This window comes from Myxocyprinus asiaticus, chromosome 17 (genome assembly GCF_019703515.2).
Source record: "Myxocyprinus asiaticus isolate MX2 ecotype Aquarium Trade chromosome 17, UBuf_Myxa_2, whole genome shotgun sequence".
NCBI lineage: Eukaryota > Metazoa > Chordata > Actinopteri > Cypriniformes > Catostomidae > Myxocyprinus > Myxocyprinus asiaticus.
Genome location: NC_059360.1, coordinates 40,089,347 through 40,110,473, shown reverse-complemented (window position 1 = coordinate 40,110,473; position 21,127 = coordinate 40,089,347). Strand labels below are relative to the sequence as shown.

At 38.1% G+C, this 21,127-nt stretch overlaps 1 protein-coding gene across 2 annotated transcripts in view; it reads left to right on the top strand.

The window, feature by feature from the left end:
• LOC127455432 (protein Smaug homolog 1-like) overlaps positions 1 to 21,127 on the top strand; it is a 181,351-nt gene that overhangs the window by 60,382 nt on the left and 99,842 nt on the right. For both annotated transcript variants that reach the window (XM_051723346.1, XM_051723345.1), the window contains exons 11-13: positions 2,266 to 2,392; positions 8,044 to 8,127; positions 13,907 to 19,673. In XM_051723346.1, coding sequence (XP_051579306.1) covers positions 2,266 to 2,392; positions 8,044 to 8,127; positions 13,907 to 13,935 — 240 coding nt within the window. In that variant the 3' untranslated portion in view covers positions 13,936 to 19,673. The remainder of the gene's footprint in view (positions 1 to 2,265; positions 2,393 to 8,043; positions 8,128 to 13,906; positions 19,674 to 21,127) is intronic.

The following is a 21,127-nucleotide window of genomic DNA, read 5'->3' as shown; positions in this document are numbered from 1 at the left end:
TATCATCAGAAGTTTTTCCTCATCTGAGATCTTTCAGTTTTTATGTGATTTTTCATGTACTAGGGCTGGGTGATTAATCACATTTTATTTTCAATTACGGTTTTGGCTTCCAACGATAATGAAAACAAGATAAGCGAGATAAAACTATTATTGTGCCGCATTCCGTTTCGCAACGCAACACCCTGGCATTATATCTTTAAAGCATCCTTTATTAAAGTTCAAATAATAAGGAAGTGGGTTCTGAAAATAAACTGAGAAACTGGCATTTCTCTGTGTGGTCAGCGCCGTGTCTATGAGTTGCGTGAAGTGACTGGGGAAGAGATTGAATCTTCACCCGGCTGATGCACACTCTGGCGGGGGGACACTAGTCACTCGCACGTGTTTGCTACAGCTAGATTATAACGTGATGGCTCGCGACTTATTGTATCATAATATATGTGTCACGTTCACTGTGTTTATCTTATCATGAAGAAAATCAGAGATATGCAGCTCTATTAAGAAGAGAAAGTTTGTTTTTTGTGAGTTAAAGATGAATCAAAGTGAACATAAAGGTGAGAGAGTGTAGTCTTGTCCCATTATACACTGGAACAAAATACGTTTTTGATTAGTCTTTTTTGGCTTGTTTTCCAAAATAATATCTAAAACTCCTTTAAAACAACATACATTTACTTTAGGAGCTATACTGCAGAAAAAAATATTGTTATCGGAGAATGTTGAATACAATATTTAATCAGGGCTCGACATTAATGCTTGTCTGGGACAAGTGAAATTTTGAAGGGGCAAGTGAAAGAGAATTTTTCTTGCCCGACCCGACAAGCAGACTGATTAAAACATCAATAACGAAGAAATAACCGGCTATATTTGTGAAAGCCTAGGCCTGTGCCACTTATTAGAATGTTCGTATTCTTATTCTGCTGTTGAAAGTAATCCAGAGCACATCATTTTATAATTCACTAGTGATCTAGTAACAGCTGCGGCCTGTTTGATTGACAGGTGGCGTATATGTGTGTGCTGAACATGCGCACGAGTTTCGAAAATGCTGAATGGTCAAATACATTTTAGAATTTGGCCAAAATGCCCATCTTGGTGAGGTATTCATTTAAACACAGAGAGTGACATCTAAAGTGAACATAAACAGTGGAGATAAAAGTGGATTTGTATTAAAATGTCAGACTTGTAAGTGTAAATGTAAGCTTATAGACCTGCTGCTGTCTAGTGTGTCATTATAATAATCAAACAACCATAACAAGAAAATGAGAAAATTTTTAAAAGTTTTTAAAAGTATTAATGTATTATCATACAGTGAAGTCCAGTAGTAGTTTTATGTTGCATTTCATTCTGAATGTTTACATGAATACTTGATAGTCTACTACTGTTAAAAACTTACAAAAAAACTTCTTAATTTGTATATTTTGTTCTATTATTTTAATCCATTTTCTATTCATTGCTGTTTTTTATTGTTATTTTATTACTGACTGTTTACTAGTCTTGAATAATTAAGAACTTGAAACCATTCTTCCATAATTAACATATTAGTTAGTGTTATTATTTGTGGTTTTGAAGCTGGTATTGAGAATCGTCAAATTTCACTACAGAGTACTGAAATTTTGGTATTGTGATAATGTATAGCCTTCATTGTACATAGTAGATCTTGCTGCAATAACATGATGGAAAAAGTAGATCTCGTTGCATAGAAGTGTGAGCATGCCTTCTGTAAATGATGGCAATGGAGGCTTTCCTTTGTTTGATTACCATACGTTATATAAAATAATTATCATATGACAATAGCCTCCTCCCTTACCCAGTGCAGTTTACATTTCAAGTTCAAGGAAATCCACTGTTAAAAAGACAATTTTTTTTATTTTTTTATTTAATAAATGCGTGATGTTTCCAAAGTCAGTGAGTAATCGTGTTAAATAATTGTGACCTCAGAATTGACCAAAATAATCGTGATTATTATTTTTACATAATCGAGCAGCCCTAGTTTGTACACACAATTTCATGACCTTAAAGACCTTTTGGTCTAAAAGCTTAAGCACTTCCATTTATTTCATAGTTTGGATGGCGTACTATTATTCTAAAATGTGGAAAATACTACTAATAAAAAATGAGTTGGTGTGTCCAAACATTAACTGTTTGTTTACGTCTATTTCTTACTTATCAAGCCTTCTATCTCTTTCCTATAACCTTCACGTGAGCACACAGTTTGTGGCACAGTTTGTGGCATGACATGATGTTAATTTGGCTGACATGTGTTTTTGTTAGGGTTTGTGGTTTGCCAACCCAGGGGGCAGTAACAGCATGCCCAGCCGCACCCACAGCTCAGTTCAGAGGACTCGATCGCTACCTGTTCACACCAACCCACACACCATGGCCATGTTCCAGCAAACAGGTAAGAGACAGGAGCTACAACATACTGCTCATCTCTGACTCACAGTCTGCTTAGGCAGAGCTGGTGTTCCATCATCTCTGACACACAAATCCTAAGATCACTTTAGTAAAGCAACAGTTCAAATACCTTTCCTGCCTTTAATGTGGGTATCTGAGAGTTTGCAAAAGTTTTGGTTTCAAACGTGACTGGACAAATATTAACCTCCTGGATCCAGCCTTAAATATAATTGTGGTGTTAGTCACTGCCAACCACCCACAACACTCTTGCATAGTGGTGGCGAGTTTAGCATGGACAAGCACCTCTCATATTTTCTTCAGAAAAGAGGTTTGCCAATCATAACAGAGGCCAATTGCATATGGCAGCCTTAAAAGTACAGTAGCAATAACCTGTTTATTTCCTCTGGGGAAAATAAAATGCTGAAAAAATGTACAATATGGCCCCTTTAATTGTTGGTATATCAATTATTCACAGTATTTTCGCAGTGATTTTGCTTGGCGAGTGGTGGGTTTGAGCACTTCAGTACAGGATGTTTCGTCGTTCAGCCAGGGGGGTTGGTCCCCCCTCGACTTAATACTTAAAATACGGGACAGTAGGTGTCCCATACAGGACGTCTTCATTTTACCAAAAATACGGGACTTCCCAGCTAATACGGGACAGTTGCCAACTCTATATAAAATGAAGCAACATCTTGAATATCTTATACAATTTTAACAGACTTTTTTGGGGGGGCCAATAAGTTATCCAAGAACGTGTCATGATGGACAACGTGCCTTGATTATTTTGTACTGTTTTTTACTTCTTGCATTAAACATTTTGAATTTACTTGGCTTCAATGGCTTTTTGGTTGGTTTCTCTGAATGAGAAAAATCACCCTTTTAAGCCATTTCAGAGCAAATGCATTAATAATGAGATATTAAAAGGCTTAAAAATATTGAGATGCCTAGGGCTAGGTATTGATACAGATTTCCCGATTTAATTCCGATTTACAAGCTCTCTATTCGATTCCAATCTCAATTCGATTTTATATATTGTTTCATATGGGTACATTTCTATAACAATGTCCATTTTGATCACATATGAAAGAAATTATTTCTCTGCTAATGCTCTTAATTATAAAAGATCCTTCTAGACAACCATTCTAGATATAATTTTTCAAATGATATTTTATCAGTAGTTTTTCATCAAATCAGTCACATTGAAAAATGTTCTAATTCAGTCTACTCCATCAATTAATGTCTTGAAATTCCATATGTTGCGTAATTATATTTGTTACATATTTATTTTTTACTTGCATAATTTGTACTATTTACCAGTATTTACATAGATATGTAGAACACATGCTAAATCGGTACTGTCTTTTTAAGACTACCAGCATCAGCCAGTAAGCGTATATAACGAGAGAACACGTGCATGGTTTCTTTAGAGCACCCATGTGTGATTAGAATTAAATGCTTCTTTTTGTTGTTGTTTTAATCAACAATGGACTGTAAAGAACAGAAAGGGTATTAAAAGAGACTTTATTCAATTACATATGGATCAGTGGATCTCGTCTTTGGACACAGAACAAGTTTTACCAAACTTTTACTCTCAACATGGAGTGAAAGGAACTCTGTGCTAATAACTTCTCCACTATACTACCCAATCACTGGTGACTGAAATCTGAACATTTACTAGCCAGTGGCTAATCATAGACAGTTTTAGTCAAATAGCGTGAGATTTGATTGTGCATGCGAGTGATTTACTTGCATTATGCAGTTGAAGTCAGAAGTTTACATACACCTTAGCCAAATACATTTAAACTCAGTTTTTCACAAGTCCTGATATTTAATCGTAAAAACATTGCCTGTCTTAGGTCAGTTAGGATCACTACTTTATTTTAAGAATGTGAAATGTCAGAATAATAGTAAAGAGAATTATTTTTCATCACATTCCCAGTGGGTCAGACGTTTACATACACTTTGTTAGTATTTGGTAGCATTGCCTTTAAATTGTTTAACTTGGGTCAAACATTTTGGTTAGCCTTCCACAAGCTTCTCACAATAAGTTGCTGGAATTTTGGCCCATTCCTCCTGACAGAACTGGTGTAACTGAGTCAGGTGCTTTTTCTGCCCACAAATTTTCTATCGGATTGAGGTCAGGGCTTTGTGATGGCCACTCCAATACCTTGAATTTGTTGTCCTTAAGCCATTTTGCCACAACTTTGGAGGTATGCTTGGGGTCATTGTCCATTTGGAAGACCCATTTGCGACCGAGCTTTAACTTCCTGGTTGATGTCTTGAGATGTTGCTTCAATATATCCACATCATTTTCCTTCCTCATAATACCATCTATTTTGTGAAGTGTGCCAGTCCCTCCTGCATTAAAACACCCCCACAACATGATGCTGCCACCCCCATGTTTTACGGTTGGGATGGTGTTCTTCAGCTTGCAAGCCTCACCCTTTTTCCTCCAAACATAACAATGGTCATTATGGCCATTTTGTTTCATCAGACCAGAGGACATTTCTCCAAAAAGTACGATTTTTGTCCCCATGAGCACTTGCAAACTGTAGTCTGGCTTTTTTATGGCAGTTTTGGAGCAGTGGCATCTTCCTTGCTGAGCAACTTTTCAGGTTATGTCGATATATGACTCATTTTACTGTGGATATAGATACTTGTCTACCTGTTTCCTGCAGCATCTTCACAAGGTCATTTGCTGTTGTTCTGGGATTTATTTGCACTTTTCACACCAAACTACGTTCATCTCTAGGAGACAGAATGTGTCTCCTTCCTGAGCGGTATGATGGCTGCGTGGTCCCATGTTGTTTATACTTGCATACTATTGTTTGTACATATGAACGTGGTATCTTCAGGCATTTGGAAATTGCTCCAAAGGATGAACCAGACATGTGGAGGTCCACAATTTTGTTTCTGAGGTCTCGGCTGATTTCTTTTGATTTTCCCATGATGTCAAGCAAAGAGGCACTGAGTTTGAAGGTAGGCCTTAAAATACATCCACAGGTACACCACCAATTGACTCCAATTAGCCTATCAGAAGCTAAATTAGGCTTGACATCATTTTCTGGAATTTTGTAAGCTGCTTAAAGGCACAGTTAACTTATTGTATGTAAACTTCTGACCCACTGGAATTATGATATAGTCAATTAAAATTGAAACAGTTGTTGGAAATATTACTTGCATGCACAAAGTAGATGTCCTAAACGACTTGCCAAAACTATAGTTTGCTAATATGAAATCTGTGGAGTGGTTAAAAAATTAGTTTTAATGACTTCAACCTAATTGTATGTAAACTTCTGACTTCAACTGTAAAGGGTTGACACAAAGTGAAAGATTGATCTTGATATAAGAATCGATATCAAGATTGTTCAAATAAAGATTGCAATGCATTGGAAAATCAATAGTTTTACCCAGCCCTAGTATCGCCCACTCTAGTGGTCAGACACATTTTCATACTTATGGCTGAAACTTTACGTTTTTAAAGCAAAGCTTTTCCATATTCTGCACACATCAACTTGCATCCCTAGCTCAGTGCCGGTGTTCCACTGATACACATTCAGATGGGACATATGTTCCAGATGTTCCTCCCAGGCTGTGGCTCCACTCTCAACTCACTTCTTTTAACTTGCTGTCTCATTGATCTTAAAAATACTCTGCCCATTTTGCAGAAGAAAGAGACGTGCACAGGAAGCCAGCGGATGAGTGTTTTTGTGTGCTAGATTGGATATCTATGTCCTAGATTGGATAGATGTCCTAAACGACTTGCCAAAACTATAGTTTGCTAATATGAAATCTGTGGAGTGGTTAAAAAATGAGTTTTAATGGGCCTGGGTAGCTCGGTGGTAAAGACACAGGCTACCACCCCTGGAGTTCTCTAGTTCGAATCCCAGGGCGTGCTGAGTGACTCCAGCCAGGTCTCCTAAGCAACTAAATTGGCAAGGTTGCTAGGGAGGGTAGAGTCACATGGGGTAACCTCCTCGTGATCGCTATAATGTGGTTTGTTCTCGGTGGGGCGCGTGGTGAGTTGAGCGTCATTGCCGTGGTGGAAGGCGTGAAGCCTCCACACGCGCAATGTCTCCGTGGCAACGAGCTCAACAAGCCACGTGATAAGATGTGCGGGTTGACGATCTCAGACACGGAGCCAACTGTGATTCGTCCTCCGCCACCCGGACTGAGGCGAATCACTACGCGACCACGAGGACTTAAAAGCACATTGGGAATTGGGCATTCCAAATTGGGAGAAAAAGGGGGAAAATCAACTGTAAAGGGTTGACACAAAGTGAAAGATTGATCTTGATTTAAGAATTGATATCAAGATCGTTCAAATAAAGATCGCAATGCATTGGAAAATCAGTATTTTTACCCAGCCCTAGTATTGCCCACCCTAGTGGTCAGACATATTTTCATACCTATGGCTGAAACTTTACGTTTTTAAAGCAAAGCTTTTCCATAATCCGCACACGTCAACTCACATCCCTAGCTCAGTGCTGGGTGTTCCACTGACACACATTCTGATGGCACATATGTTTCAGATGTTCCTCCCAGTCTGTGGCTCCACTCTCAACTCACTTCCTTTAACTTGCTGTCTCATTGATCTTAAAAATACTCTGCCCATTTTGCAGAAGAAAGAGCCGTGCACAGGAAGCCAGCGGATGAGTGTTTTTGTGTGCTAGATTGGATATTACAGTGAATTTCTTTGTGCCGCATGGCTTTCACTCTTAGCTTTCTCTCTCTCTGATTCTTTTCCATCTGAATCTGTTAATATAATTACCTTTATTAATGCAAAGGCATTCAGATGTCAGGTGCTTTACAGGATTTGCTGCTTAAAAATAGCAGGTTGATGGTTCTGTCCAGCCAGTGGTTGCCTAACTCAGCTCTTCCTGCCCACAAGGGATTTTCAAAGGCCTGTTTACTGTTGACTCAGCTAAAGACTAGAGCGGTTATGGCTGGCCCAGCCCGAACAGTGCTGCAGGAGAACAGAGCAGCCAGAATCCGCCCCACTGAGGCTGAGAATCAAGTTTTTTAAAACAGAGAGCATACTGTAGGGCAGTGTAAACTTCCAGGGCAGGAACTATGGTTCAAAATCAGTTTAGTGCAATCTGCAGAGTGTAATAGAGCTGTTGATCAGTTGTATGTATTATAACACGGGTGTGAATGAAAGGCTTTGTCCTAACCTTTCTGAAAGTTTGAAATGGATCTTTTCCCACTATTTTTCTTTAATGATTTGACAAAAAGTCCAAATGACTACTAACTATTAGTGGTATATAAAGACATCCATACATCAATCATTTAGTATGTTTACATGCACTTTAAAAGTTCTATTTCAGTTGGACTAAAACAATTATTTGTCTTTTTTTTATTTATTTTTTATGCATTGTAAACGTTTAGTCTGACTTAAATCATACCAATCCGATTTTTGCTAAATCAGACTAACAGACCTAGATAAAGCAATTGTAGCTCGGCTCCATCCAGCATGAATACACAATAATCAGACAACTGGCTTTGCTGTTGTGCTCATGTAGGTTTGCCTACTTTTCGGCAAGCAAATAAAGGGCGCTTGTGCATCACCTCTGTCTTTCGCTCAAAATGCTGATCTATTTGACCTGGCTTAATTGATGTCTTTCCTTCAAATATCAACACACATCTTTTTTGCAGATTTACAGGTGCCTGTGACTGAGCCAGACATCAATAACCGTTTGGAGTCTCTATGTCTCAGCATGACAGAACACGCTCTTGGAGGTACGTGTCCACTTCCTGCTTTGACCCTCAGTTCAGTGTAGTAAGTAAACCAAACCCATAATCTCCATGTTTAACATCCACCATTTCTTTATTTCAACCCCAATTCTAAAAAAGTTGGGATAGTATGAAAAATGCTAATAAAAACAAAAAGAAGTGATTTGTAAATAATATTCACCCTTTGCTAGATTGAAAACACTACAACTACACATTATATGATGTTTTACCTTGTGAATTTTTTTTTGTGCAGTAATCTCAAATCAGATGATTGCAACACACTCCAAAAAAGTCGAGACGTGGGCAATTTAAGACTAATAACGATTTGACGAGTTAAAATAACAAGTCAATTAGAATTAGGAGATGTTAAACAAGTGGGTAATCATGTCAGTATATAAGGAGCCTCCATAAACAGCCTAGTTCTTCAAGTGCAAGGATCATTTGAGACTTGTCAATTTGCCAACAGATGCTTCAGCAAATAATCCAGCACTTTGAGAACAATGTTCCCCAAAGACAAGTTGGAAGGATTTTGGGCATTTCACCCTATACAGTGCACAATATAGTTAAAAGATTCAAGGAATATGGTCAAATCTTGGTGGGTAAAGGGCAAGACAAAAACCATGTGAATGCACGTGATCTGTGATCCCTCAGATGTCACTGTCTTAAAAAACATCATTCATCTGAAATGGATATCGTGAACATGGGCTTGGGATGACTTAAGTAAACCTTTGTTAGTCAACACTATTTGCCGCTGCATCCACAGATGCATGTTAAAACTTTACTGTGCAAAGCAGAAGCCCTACATCAACACTGTCCAGAAGCACTGCTGACTTCTCTGGGCTAGGTCTCATCTTAGATGGAAAGTAGAACAGTGGAACCGTGTTTTTTGGTCCGATTAGTCCACATTTCAAATCGTTTTTGAAAAACACAGCCGTCGTGTTCTCCGGGCCAAAGAGGAAAAGGACCATACAAGCTATTATCAGTGTCAGGTCCAAAAGCCAGTGTCTATATGGGCCAGGGGTATGTCAGTGCCCATGGCATGGGTAACAAGCACATCTGTGAGGGCACCATTAATGCAGAAAGATATGTAAACATTTTGGTGCAGCATATACTGCCATCCAGCAACGTCTTTTCTAGGGACATCCTAGAATTTTCAGCAGGACAACTTCAAACCACATACTGGCCAAATAAGCAGAGAGTGCAGGTGCTCGATTGGCCTGCAGTTCTGACAATCTCCAATTGAGAATGTGTGGTACATTATGAAGCGCACAATACGGCAACAAAGACCCTGTACAATTGTGCAGATAAAGACCTGCATAATGGATGAATGGGGGAAAATTCCACTTTTTAAACTTAACAAACTTGTGTCTTCAGTGCCTAAATGCTTAATAAGTGTTATTAGAAGAAATGGTGATGTTTCACAGTGGTAAACACTCGACTGTCCCAACTTTTTTGGAGTGTGTTGCAATCATCTGATTTGAAATTACTGTACATTTTCAAAAAAACAATGAAATTCACAAGGTAAAACATCATATAATGTTTAATTGAAGTGTTTTCAATATAGCAAAAAAAAACAAAACAAATCTAATCAAATCACTTTTATTGTCACACAACCATATACACAAGTGCAACAGTGGGTAAAAGTCTTGGGTGCAGTTCCGAGCAATAGCAGTCATGACAGTGATGAGATGTATACCAATTTATGATTGGCGTTTTGCTGCTCTGATAGTTTTGCGGAGGGCATAACTGGCTTGTTTATGCTCCTCCGCATTCCCGAAATTAAAAGCGGAGGTCCGCGCATTAAGTGCCGCACGAACATCGCTATTAATCCATGGTTTCTGGTTGTGGTAGATCCGTAATGTTTTGGTCAGAACAACGTCCTCTACATACTTTCTGATGAAACACGTTACGCTATCAGCGTAAACCTCAATGTCGTCACCAGAGGCGGACCGGAACATCTCCCAGTCCGCGTGATCAAAACATTCTTGTAGCGTAGAATCTGATTGGTCTGACCAGCACTGGATCATTCTGAGGGTGGGTGCTTCCTGTTTCAGTTTCTGCCTGTAAGCAGTCAAAAGGAGAACGGAAGAGTGATCTGATTTGCCAAATGTTGGGCGGGGGAGTGATTTGTAGCCATCCCGGTAGGGAGAGTAGCAATGGTCCAAAACCCGATCCCCTCGTGTGTTGAAACTGATATGTTGGTGGTATTTTGGTGCGATTGATTTGAAATTGGCTTTGTTAAAGTCCCCAGTCACAATGAACGCGGCCTCAGGGTGCACGGTTTCCTGCTCCCTTATACTCCCATACAGTTCCTTGAGTGCCTGGTCTGTGTCGGCTTGTGGCGGGATGTACACAGCAGTGATAATGACCGCTGTGAATTCCCAAAGGGTGAATATAATTTACAAATCACTCCTTTTTGTTTTTATTAGCATTTTTCATGCTGTCCCAACTTTTTCGCAGTTGGGGTTATATCCATCTCTGAAAACGTTAAACTAATTTTTGATAATTAATGTCCCGAAAAGTCTTAAATCAGTATCCGTGTCTGAAGATATTAACTGTACTTTTCTTGATATGTGCTGATTGCACAATGTTTGTTTAGAAATTTGTGAGTGCTGGAGTAAAGTCTTATTTACTCATTAATCCATGAGAATGAAATTTGAGGAAACAGTTTGGATCTAAGTATGCCGAGTACGGCAGTATCTTCAAACCCAAAAGGAAAACATTTCTGCAATAGGGAACATACTCTGTCACTCTTATTAATAGGGTCAAAAACCACAGCTACACTTCTGAAGTGGGAACTTTACTTTGAATCCTATCAATGCAGTAAGCATTCCTGTGTGAAGTGGAGTTTTTCTTTGCATAAAGAGTGTTTTTTCACTCTTACTGTGGAGCAGAACAGGACTGTCACAGAGGCTGTCAGTGCAGTGGGCTCGGCACTGGACATTAACATTTATTCATTGGGCAGACGCTTTTATCCAAAGCGACTTACAAAAGCGGAATAATACATCATAAGTGATTCATCTTAAGGTGACAGTGGTACGAAAGTGCTGCATTACAAAGTTTCAGTAGCATCAGAATAGTAGTATCCAACACAGATTAGAGTGCAACAATAATATATATATATATATATATTTATGAGTGCATGATTAAGTGCTCATAGAAAAGATGTGTTTTTAGCAGTTTTTTGAAGACAGAGAGTGAGTCTGCTTCACGAATGGAGTTGGGAAGGTCATTCCACCAACATGGTACAGTGAAACCGAAAGTCCGGGAAAGTGTTTTGGTGCCTCTTTGTGTTGGTACAACAATGCACCGCTCAATAGCCGACCGCAGGCTTCTGGTGGGAATGTAGCTCTGCAGAAATTATTTTAGGTATGCTGGAGCAGACCCAGTGACTGTTCTGTTTGCCAGCATCAGAGCCATGAATTTGATTCATGCATCAACCGGCAGCCAGTGAAGCGAGACCAGGAGTGGTGTAACATGCGCTCTCTTTGGTTCATTAAAAACCAGATGTGCTGCTGCATTCTGCAATGAGAGCAGTACAGTAGTCCAGTCTGAAGTGACTGAACAAGAAGTTGTGTGGCATGTTCAGAGAGGAAGGGTCTTATTTTCCTGATATTGTAGAGTGTAAATCTACATGATTGTGCTGTCTTTGAGATGTGGTCTGTGAAATTGAGTTGGTTATCGATGGTTACCCCTAGATTTTTGACTGTTTTGGAAGGCGTTACTGTAGTTGAACTCAGCTGAATGGTGATGTTGTGTTCAACAGCAGGGTTGGCTGGAAAGACGAGGAGCTCAGTCTTCGCTGGGTTAAGTTGCAGGTGGTGTTCCTTCATCCAGGCCGCGATGTCTGCCAAACAGGCCGAGATGCGATCAGTCACCGGGGTGTTGTTGGACAAACACAGCTTTGTAATAGTGGAGCTCAGGGAGACAGACAGGAGAGGCAGGCAGACAGGCAGAATCAGTGAGACAGGCAGATGCAGTGAGTAGCACTGCGGTGAGCTCAGGAAAGCCCCGCTTGCTCCACAACTGCCAATAGAGACTAGTGCTTTTGTGGCACCTTTTACCCTGTGTATGTGCAACACCCTCAGCACCACCTCCTCTGATCAGGAGCCTTCCTGGGAGTTTCGTGTACCTTCATTACACAAAACGAAACTCCTTGCTGTTCCTTGGGAAGTCCTGTTCATTTTTTCGACATGATTCAAGTTTGATTTGCTGGTTCATTTCAATAAATGTTCTTACATTTTTGGAGGATAAAAAGATTAGTTTGATTCATCATTTAAAAGTGTTGGGCGGCATTCCACATTTGTTTTTGTAATAAAATAAATATAAATTTAAATTTAGGATGATTTACACTTATATTTTCCTCCAAAATCAAAAGAAACAAATAAGAAATTACATTTTGCATATAGAAAATGAAGCCTATTTTTAGGGCCAGGATTATTTTTTACATTGTGACTTTATTTTAATTACAGTTACACAGTGTTAATCACTTACGAAAACATTAGTTGACAAAGGATTTTTTGATTTTGTCAAGACGAGATGAAAAAGGCGCATCATGATGAGAGAAAAATGATACTGCAAGATATAAACAGAAGAAGCATCTAGAGAATCTGTATGTAGAAGAAGATACTCAGAAGGGAGAACAATCATGATAGCCTTGCTGTAAGGTCGTTCCAAACAGAATTTCCAATAAAAAAAGTGATATATGAATAACCGTTATTTTTGAGCCCCACACTTTTCAGCCCTCCAGTGCTCTCTTGGTGGATGTTAAAGTCTTTCGAAGTTAATAGGACTTAGGGATGATCACTTCTACATGACACGCAACCCATGATTCAACTAATTGTTTTGTTGTTGGATTTAATGTGCATTTATGTGCTCCAGTTTGATGTCATTCTAATTGAGATCCTGATTGTGTTTGTTTCAGATAAATACTGTTTTAAAAGTCAATGTGAATTGCCATTTGCAAACCCATTTTACTTCTGTAATGTGACATGTTTCTGAGTGAGATAACATATTCATTGAAAAGACCAGGACTAGATATTTTCCATCTGGAACTGATTGGATAATGAAAAGTGGGCGTTCCATACCAGAATGGAGTCAGACCTGGAAGCAAGTGTGCTTAAACTATTACCTAAATAACTATTTGGCTATTGGTTAACATCATCCAATAATCTTATATTGGAGCCCCACAGCTGTGATTTTTGTGGGAAATGACATTTGTTTTAAAGGAAGAGCAATTTATTAGATTTTCCTAGAAGATTTGTTCCCCTTTGGAATAACATGCATAGATTCACAATAAAACATTCATTAAAATTTAAATAGGGTCAATTTCATGTTGATTTTAAGGACAGTTTGAAGAAACAGTAGTGATTTCCCTTACAGTCCAGTGATTTACAAACATTTGCAGATCTGTCTGTGCTAACCATTGAAAAAAACTACACTAATGGATGATTCATTCGTAAATCAGACATCACTATGAGACTGAGAGGAATACAATAATTTGTGCTTATGGCTGTTGTAGTTCACTGAATAACATTGGTATTAATATGAATGGTAAATAAGCTGTTAGTAGTGCTTTAGAAAATATTTGAAGACAGTCAAGAGTCATATTTTCCCCATTTTCCTCAGATAACAGCTTCTGTCATTTTACAATCCTACATTTAAGTGTAACAATTCAGTTTATGTAACATTTCCAGAGTTTCAGGGAAAACAAATTGTTTTAGCCACAAAAAACAGTCACACAATTGGCTGTAGTCACATACTGTGATGTCACCTGTTTCCATAGATGGTGTTGACCGAACTTCAACTATCTGAAAGAAGAGGGTGCACAAGGAGACGGCATACCCGGCAGCAGGGGAAAAGGTCATTGCGAGGTCACAAGCCCCTCTGTCTATAAACTTCCCCCTCACCTAACCTGCTCACCTACCATCGCAGCCAACAGGAGAGGTGGTCTTCGGTTTGGGACGTGGTCTACACAGTGCCAATCATCATATTCGGAAAGGCTTTACACAAGCAAGTTCTGTCACCTCGACTACTTCAGCGCATTTACATTCGATTTTAACACAAAAAGTGGGACATTTCAAACCTGCACTTCCTTAGAAGAATGCTGCAAAGGGTCTATGTGTCGACAGGCCATTAAGGGGGGTCCGTCAGGAGGTAGCGGTCCTTCCTGGAACAGTTCACATTGTTCAGTCTAGGACGTCACGTCACAACATATCCAAACCAACCAGCACACGAAACCAGATAACAGACATAAGGGTTGCAAATTAGATGTTTTCTGTTCGTTGCTCAGAGGTTTAATGAAGTACCTCTGCGTAGAGGCTAAAATATTACTTAGTATGTTGTTTACATTTACACTTACACTTTACCGTCAAGGATTTTTTTAGGTGCGAGTGTTGTCAAAATCCAAGGACGGTGTAAAGCTTTAGATTCCTAAACTGCTCCATAGTTTACAAGTGTTTTTGACATTTTGTTTTCCTAGTTTTTCCTAGACAGAGATAGAGAGATGGATGGTACTCCAAGGAAAGATAGAGAGGGAATGTTAGAGAGCGAGAGCAGAGCAGAGACATGATTAAAAGGGGAAACAGAAAGTGATGTAGTCGCTGGAGATGTGAAGGGAGTGTGGCATGTCGTAGATGGATTCTGACAGAAGGAGCAGGGGTCGAGGGAAATCAGGAGGTCACAGTTTGTCTCTAGCATCAGCAGATATTTGGGAGAAATGCCAGCAAATGCATGTAGATGTGTATGTTGAAGAGCAGCAGGTGAACATGTAGGTCAGAGATATGCAGGCCCAGACGGAATATGCAGACTGTTTTGCTTTTGGAGGGAAATCTGCAGTATGTAGTCTGTTTTGGAGAAAATTCCAAACAGCTGTTTTGTTGGGGTCCAATAAGACCTGGTAAAGTACAGAAAATATACAACACCTCCCTTTTTATTATGAGCATGATCATTGGCATAGGCTTGTTTTTTTTTTTACACTTAACACCAGGTTTTTTTCAAATATATTGTATCTGAATAGAGCGCCACCTACTGTATAAATCAGTGGTGGTACTATTATCTACTCTTTTACAGTAGATATAAAGTTCATTTTGAGTAAAAAAAAAAAAAAAAGATGATAATGTTTGAAATAAATACAGATTCATGGTTTTTATTCAAAAACATTTTTATTTCAGAATATAAACGTCTACCTGGTTGATGAAAAATTTGCAAAAAATGCCATAGACTTCCATTGAAAAGACATATCTTGGGATCGGGATGTCATAGAGACTTTGGAGTTGTCTCTTTTGACTTGGGCCACTATCTTGCAACCATTTAGTAATGCTCTAGCAACCACTTAGCAACGCCCGAGTAATCATGCAAAACACCCTGACATTGCATAAATATAAAAAAGTATCATAAAAATGTAATACAGTTATATTATGTAATTAATAAAGGTTAGTTTTTCAGTGTTTTTAACTCTTAAAAAATTTCAAAAATGACCCAAACATAACGGGAGGGTTAAACATGGTAAACAAAAACAAAAAAGTACATTTATGCATTTATCAGCCTTTTTTTCCTCAGAGACGAGCCCCCAACCTTAGCATCGAGTTGCTGGAACAGAAGAATACTTAAGTCTTATTGGACAAAATATTTCAGAAACCAGTATGCAATGGTTGGGGTACGTGTAGAACTTTGTGAATGACCAGCATAGAAAATCTGTAGAAATGTTGCAGGTGCAGATTCCGTGTGGGCCTTTACGGTTTTATGCTATCTGTAAATGCACAGCAGTTAGAGGGAATGTTGATATTTTGTTTATTCAATTTTGGGAATATTGTAAGTTTCGTGTAAGTTTTCAAAAGGTCTCTGTGAAGTACATTTATTTGGGATATCTCAACACTTTGTCAGCAGGATGTAGATATTCAAAGATATATGTCATACCAAAATATCCTTGAACAATAGAGGAGAAATTCACTGTAACAGATTTGCAAAACTAACCCACCAGTTATTAGTGCAGAGCGCCACCTGGAGGTGAAACACTGCACAATACAGTGGAATGTCCTCTGCATGTCCTTTTTTTTTTTTTTTTTAGTATTGTCTTAATATCAGCCATTAGTTAATCATGCCAGGTGTAAAACTAGTTTGTTTACAATTAAGAACGAGCTCTTTAGTCGGACAATTTTGAACTCTGACAAGTGAAGATCTGATTTTCTGCACGGAAAGGGTCTTGATTTTAAATCTAAAAGGGTTTTTGCTATAATTATTTTAATTTAGGACATTAAAGTCCTTTTATGAGGGTGTTAAGTGATTGTTAGTGTATCTTTTATTTAGATTGTTCCTATAGTAACTTTGCTTTTCCTGCCCTTGGTGCTGTGAATCTTTGCTGAAAACCATCAAAAGTGGATTTGCAATAGCGTGCAATAGACTTTCATCAGCAACATGGTGTGATGCGTAACTGGGGCGGAGGGGGGGATTGTGCATCTAAGAAACAGGAAATGGACTGGCAACCTGGAACTGTGCAAACTGTGCAACTAATGTACAAGGAAAGCTATTGACATAGTGAGCCCACCCCTCCATTACCCCACAATTCCCTCAAAAGATACTCTATATCACCACACAGGAGGACTGTAAAACGTAGTTCTTGCCAACACAGTGCAGGGTGTGAAAAAAAAAAAAAACACTCCTGAGCACAGGGTAAAAGGGCACTTTGACACATCCATTGAGTGGTGTTTTATCATAAGATGAAATTCGGATGTCAAGGCAAATAAAACACACACACACACACTTACACATTAAAAGCTGCCTAAAAGAATGTCTGTCTCATGCATGCCACCCAATAACACTGTTTTAAGTGCTATGTTGACTATGCAGTATATCGATTATGATTGGTGCCTCCAAACTAGTGCATGAAATGCCTTAAATGGAATAGTAGCTGGCGTTGCATTACAAAGCATGTTAGAAAACTGTTTTAGGGTAGCTATAAAACCCATCGTGTGGCATCTTGTGTATTTTTACACTTGCATCTTGTTTAGAGGTGCATTTGTTTATGTGTATGAAAAGCCACTTATCACTGCCATTTGAATGAAAACAATTAGCAGATTCAAATGATTATTTATTCTTTTTTCTAGTGTTGATGGAGAGGTTATTGTATTCATTTAGATGTATTATTTAAAATACATGGGTATTAACTTTTCTATGGCTGGTAACCATAAGTACATCTCAAATAACCTAGTTATTGTTTTGTTTTTTGTTTTGTTTTTTTTGGACTTGTTTTTCCCAATTTGCTTTCTTTGTTATGGCAAAAAAAAAAAAAAAAAAAATGTGCCTGAAAGTCAAAAGACATCTGTTTCTTGTTATTATTATTTTTTCTTTCTTTCTTGCGATTACTTATAAATGCTTATATTTTCTAACCCCCTCCCTAGACGGTGTATTTTAAGGAAAATGTGTTTTTTTTACTTTGTCACAATTCGTTGTAAACAAAGAGCCAGTTTTGTTTGTGATGTTTTACATGATCTGGCTGTGTTTCTGTTGCTGTTTTGAATTTCTCCAGGTTCACTTGTCTGATCACCTCAGCTGTTACATTAAGTTAAATGCCAAAATCCATCCTGCCCCGTTGACGTAACGCGATCGTAGGTATCTACGATGAATGTTGCACAGCTTGTGATTGGATATTGAAAAAGGATACGTATTCAGCTCTGGTTTTCCAAAGGTGGTAGAAGAAAGTAGATCCAATAAGGGGTCGTTCAGACCGAAGATGTTTTTGTGTCCGTCTTTGCTGTGTTTTAATTTTAAGCATGCGCTAGACGGATGTCTTTTTTTTACCATTAGAAAACTCACGTAGGAGCGAGTCAAGTTAAAGGAATGTTCCGGGTTCAATACAAGTTAAGCTCAATCAACAGCATTTGTGGCATAATATTGATTACCACAAAAGTTAATTTAGTCTTGTCCTCCTTTTCTTAAAAAATCTGGATTACCATCAGTTGCTAACAATAGAACTGAATGGGGCAAATCGGTAAACATTATTACGCACTGTTTTAAAAGTATAGCCACAAGACTTAAACGATATGCATGTTAACAATATTTTAATGTGATAAAATCACTTACCTTTTCTGTGTACAATTATATCAAATTTTACAACTTCGTTGCTATGACAATGCAATGCTGTAATCCCACAAAAACGACAATTTAAACTACAGCTCAAATAACTCGAGTTTTAACAAATGTAAGGGTTAAAATGTAAGTGCTTCTATAAAATTATAAGCTTTGTATTTCTGCATTTAAACCCTCCGAAAATTGGCCCCATTCACTTCCATTGTAAGTTTTTTTTTTTTTTTTTGGAAGAAGAAGAAAAGGAATACATTTTTGTGGTAATCAACATTTTGCCACAAATGCTGTTGATTGAGCTTAACTTGTATTGAACCCGGAACATTCCTTTTAAGCTTTATTGTGTTTTTGTCCAAATGTATTCAACTGCAACCATGCAGAAAAAAATAAACGATGCTGTAACAGTGTTAATGTATACATGCTACTTTGGTATTCCGAAACGATATGGATTTTAGCGTTGATGAAGTCTTGATTGTTCGATTGTTTTGTAAAAGTTTCTGCACATTAGCATATTGGAATATATCCGATGCTGATTGGTTTTATTTTTTTATTTCATTTTTTGTTTTTGTTGTTTTTTTAAACATGCATCTATACTGTAACAAAGTCTCTCTTTTTTCTTTTTTTTTTTTTTTTTTTTGCTATACTATGCTCTTTGATTTATTTTTATTTTTTTGTTACTTTTGAGAGCCGATGTCCTGTATTGACTGCAGGCCAACGTACATATACGTATATATATATAAAATATATATTTTAAAAGAATCCTATGTTTATGACAAAATCAAATCAAATAAAAAGAAGTGAGATGGAAAAAAAAATGGTAATTTATATTTTAGAGATGCATGCGAGAGGCTGGGAGGTCATATCTAGAATATCTAGAATAACAAATGGCAGTGCCTTTTTTTTTTTTTTTTTGTATTCAGAAAAATTCTGTATTTGTATTTACCCTAAATGTAAATGAATTTATATGGCTCTAAAATATAGAGATAAGCATTCATGGTCAAACCCTTTAAATCATACAAAGACATATGAGCTATTTGCGATATATTTGGTGTCGATTATGTCTAATAGGAGCGTGCTGGTTGTTCATGGGAATCTGTATGCTTTAGGTACAGTTGAAGTCAGAAGTTTACATACACCTCAGCCAAATACATTTAAACTCAGTTTTTCACAATTCCTGACATTTAATCGTAGAAAACATTCCCTGTCTTAGGTCAGTTAGGATCACTACTTTATTTTAAGAATGTGAAATGTCAGAATAATTGTAGAGAGAATGATTTATTTCAGCTTTTATTTCTTTCATCACATTCCCAGTGGGTCAGAAGTTTACATACACTTTGTTAGTATTTGGTAGCATTGCCTATAAATTGTTTAACTTGGGTCAAACGTTTTGGGTAGCCTTCCACAAGCTTCTCACAATAAGTTGCTGGAATTTTGGCCCATTCCTCCTGACAGAACTGGTGTAACTGAGTCAGGTTTGTTGGCCTCCTTACTCGCACACGCTTTTTCAGTTCTGCCCACATTTTTCAATCGGATTGAGGTCAGGGCTTTGTGATCGTCACTCCAATACCTTGAATTTGTTGTGCTTAAGCCATTTTGCCACAACTTTGGAGTATGCTTGGGGTCATTGTCCATTTGGAAGACCCATTATCCCAAGCTTTAACTTCCTGGCTGATTTCTTGAGATGTTGCTTCAATATATCCACATAACTTTCCTTCCTCATGATGCCATCTATTTTGTGAAGTGCACCAGTCCCTCCTGCAGCAAAGCACCCCCACAACATGATGCTGCTACCCCCATGCTTCACTATTGGGATGGTGTTCTTCGGCTTGCAAGCCTCACCCCTTTTTCCTCCAAACATAATGATGGTAATTATGGCCAAACAGTTCAGTTTTTGTTTCATCAGACCAGAGGACATTTCTCCAAAATGTAAGATCTTTGTCTCCATGTGCACTTGCAAACTGTAGTCTGGTTTTTTTATGGTGGTTTTGGAGCAGTGGCTTCTTCCTAGCTGAGCAGCCTTTCAGGTTATGTCAATATAGGACTCGTTTTACTGTGGATATAGATACTTGTCTACCTGTTTCCTCCAGCATCTTCACAAGGTCCTTTGTTGTTGTTCTGCGATTGATTTGCACTTTTTACACCAAACTACGTTCTTCTCTTCCTGAGCGGTATGATGGCTGCATGGTCCCATGGTGTTTCTACTTGCATACTATTGTTTGTACAGATGAACGTGGTACCTTCAGGCATTTGGAAATTGCTCCCAAGGATGAACCAGACTTGTGGAGGTCCACAATTTTTGTTTCTGAGGTCTTGGCTGATTTCTTTTGATTTTCCCATGATATCAAGCAAAGAGTCACTCAGTTTGAAGGTAGGCCTTAAAATACATCCACAGGTACACCTCCAATTCAGTACACCTCCTATCAGAAGCTAATTGTCTAAAGGGTTGACATAATTTTCTAGAATATTGCAAGCTGCTTAAAGGCACAGTTAACTTAATGCATGTAAATTTCTGACTCACTGGAATTGTGATATAGTCAATTAAAAGTGAAACAATCTGTCTGTAAACAATTGTTGGAAAAATTACTTGCGTCATGCACAAAGTAGATGTCCTAAACGACTTGCCAAAACTATAGTTTGCCAATATTAAATCTGTGGAGTGGTTAAAAAATGAGTTTTAATGACTTCATCCTAAGTGTATGTAAACTTCTGACTTCAACTGTACATTCAGTGCTGATATGAAGTTTTGAATTATACCTGTCTGTACAACACACAGATGTGTATATATATATATTATTTGTTTGTATGTGTGCGAGTGTGACACTGTGTATTCTGGTGAGAAAGAAACTGGATTGTCTTGTAATTTTGTACATAAATGTTTTTAGAAAATGTCACAACATACAGTAGCATGGAGGCCGATTATTCCTCC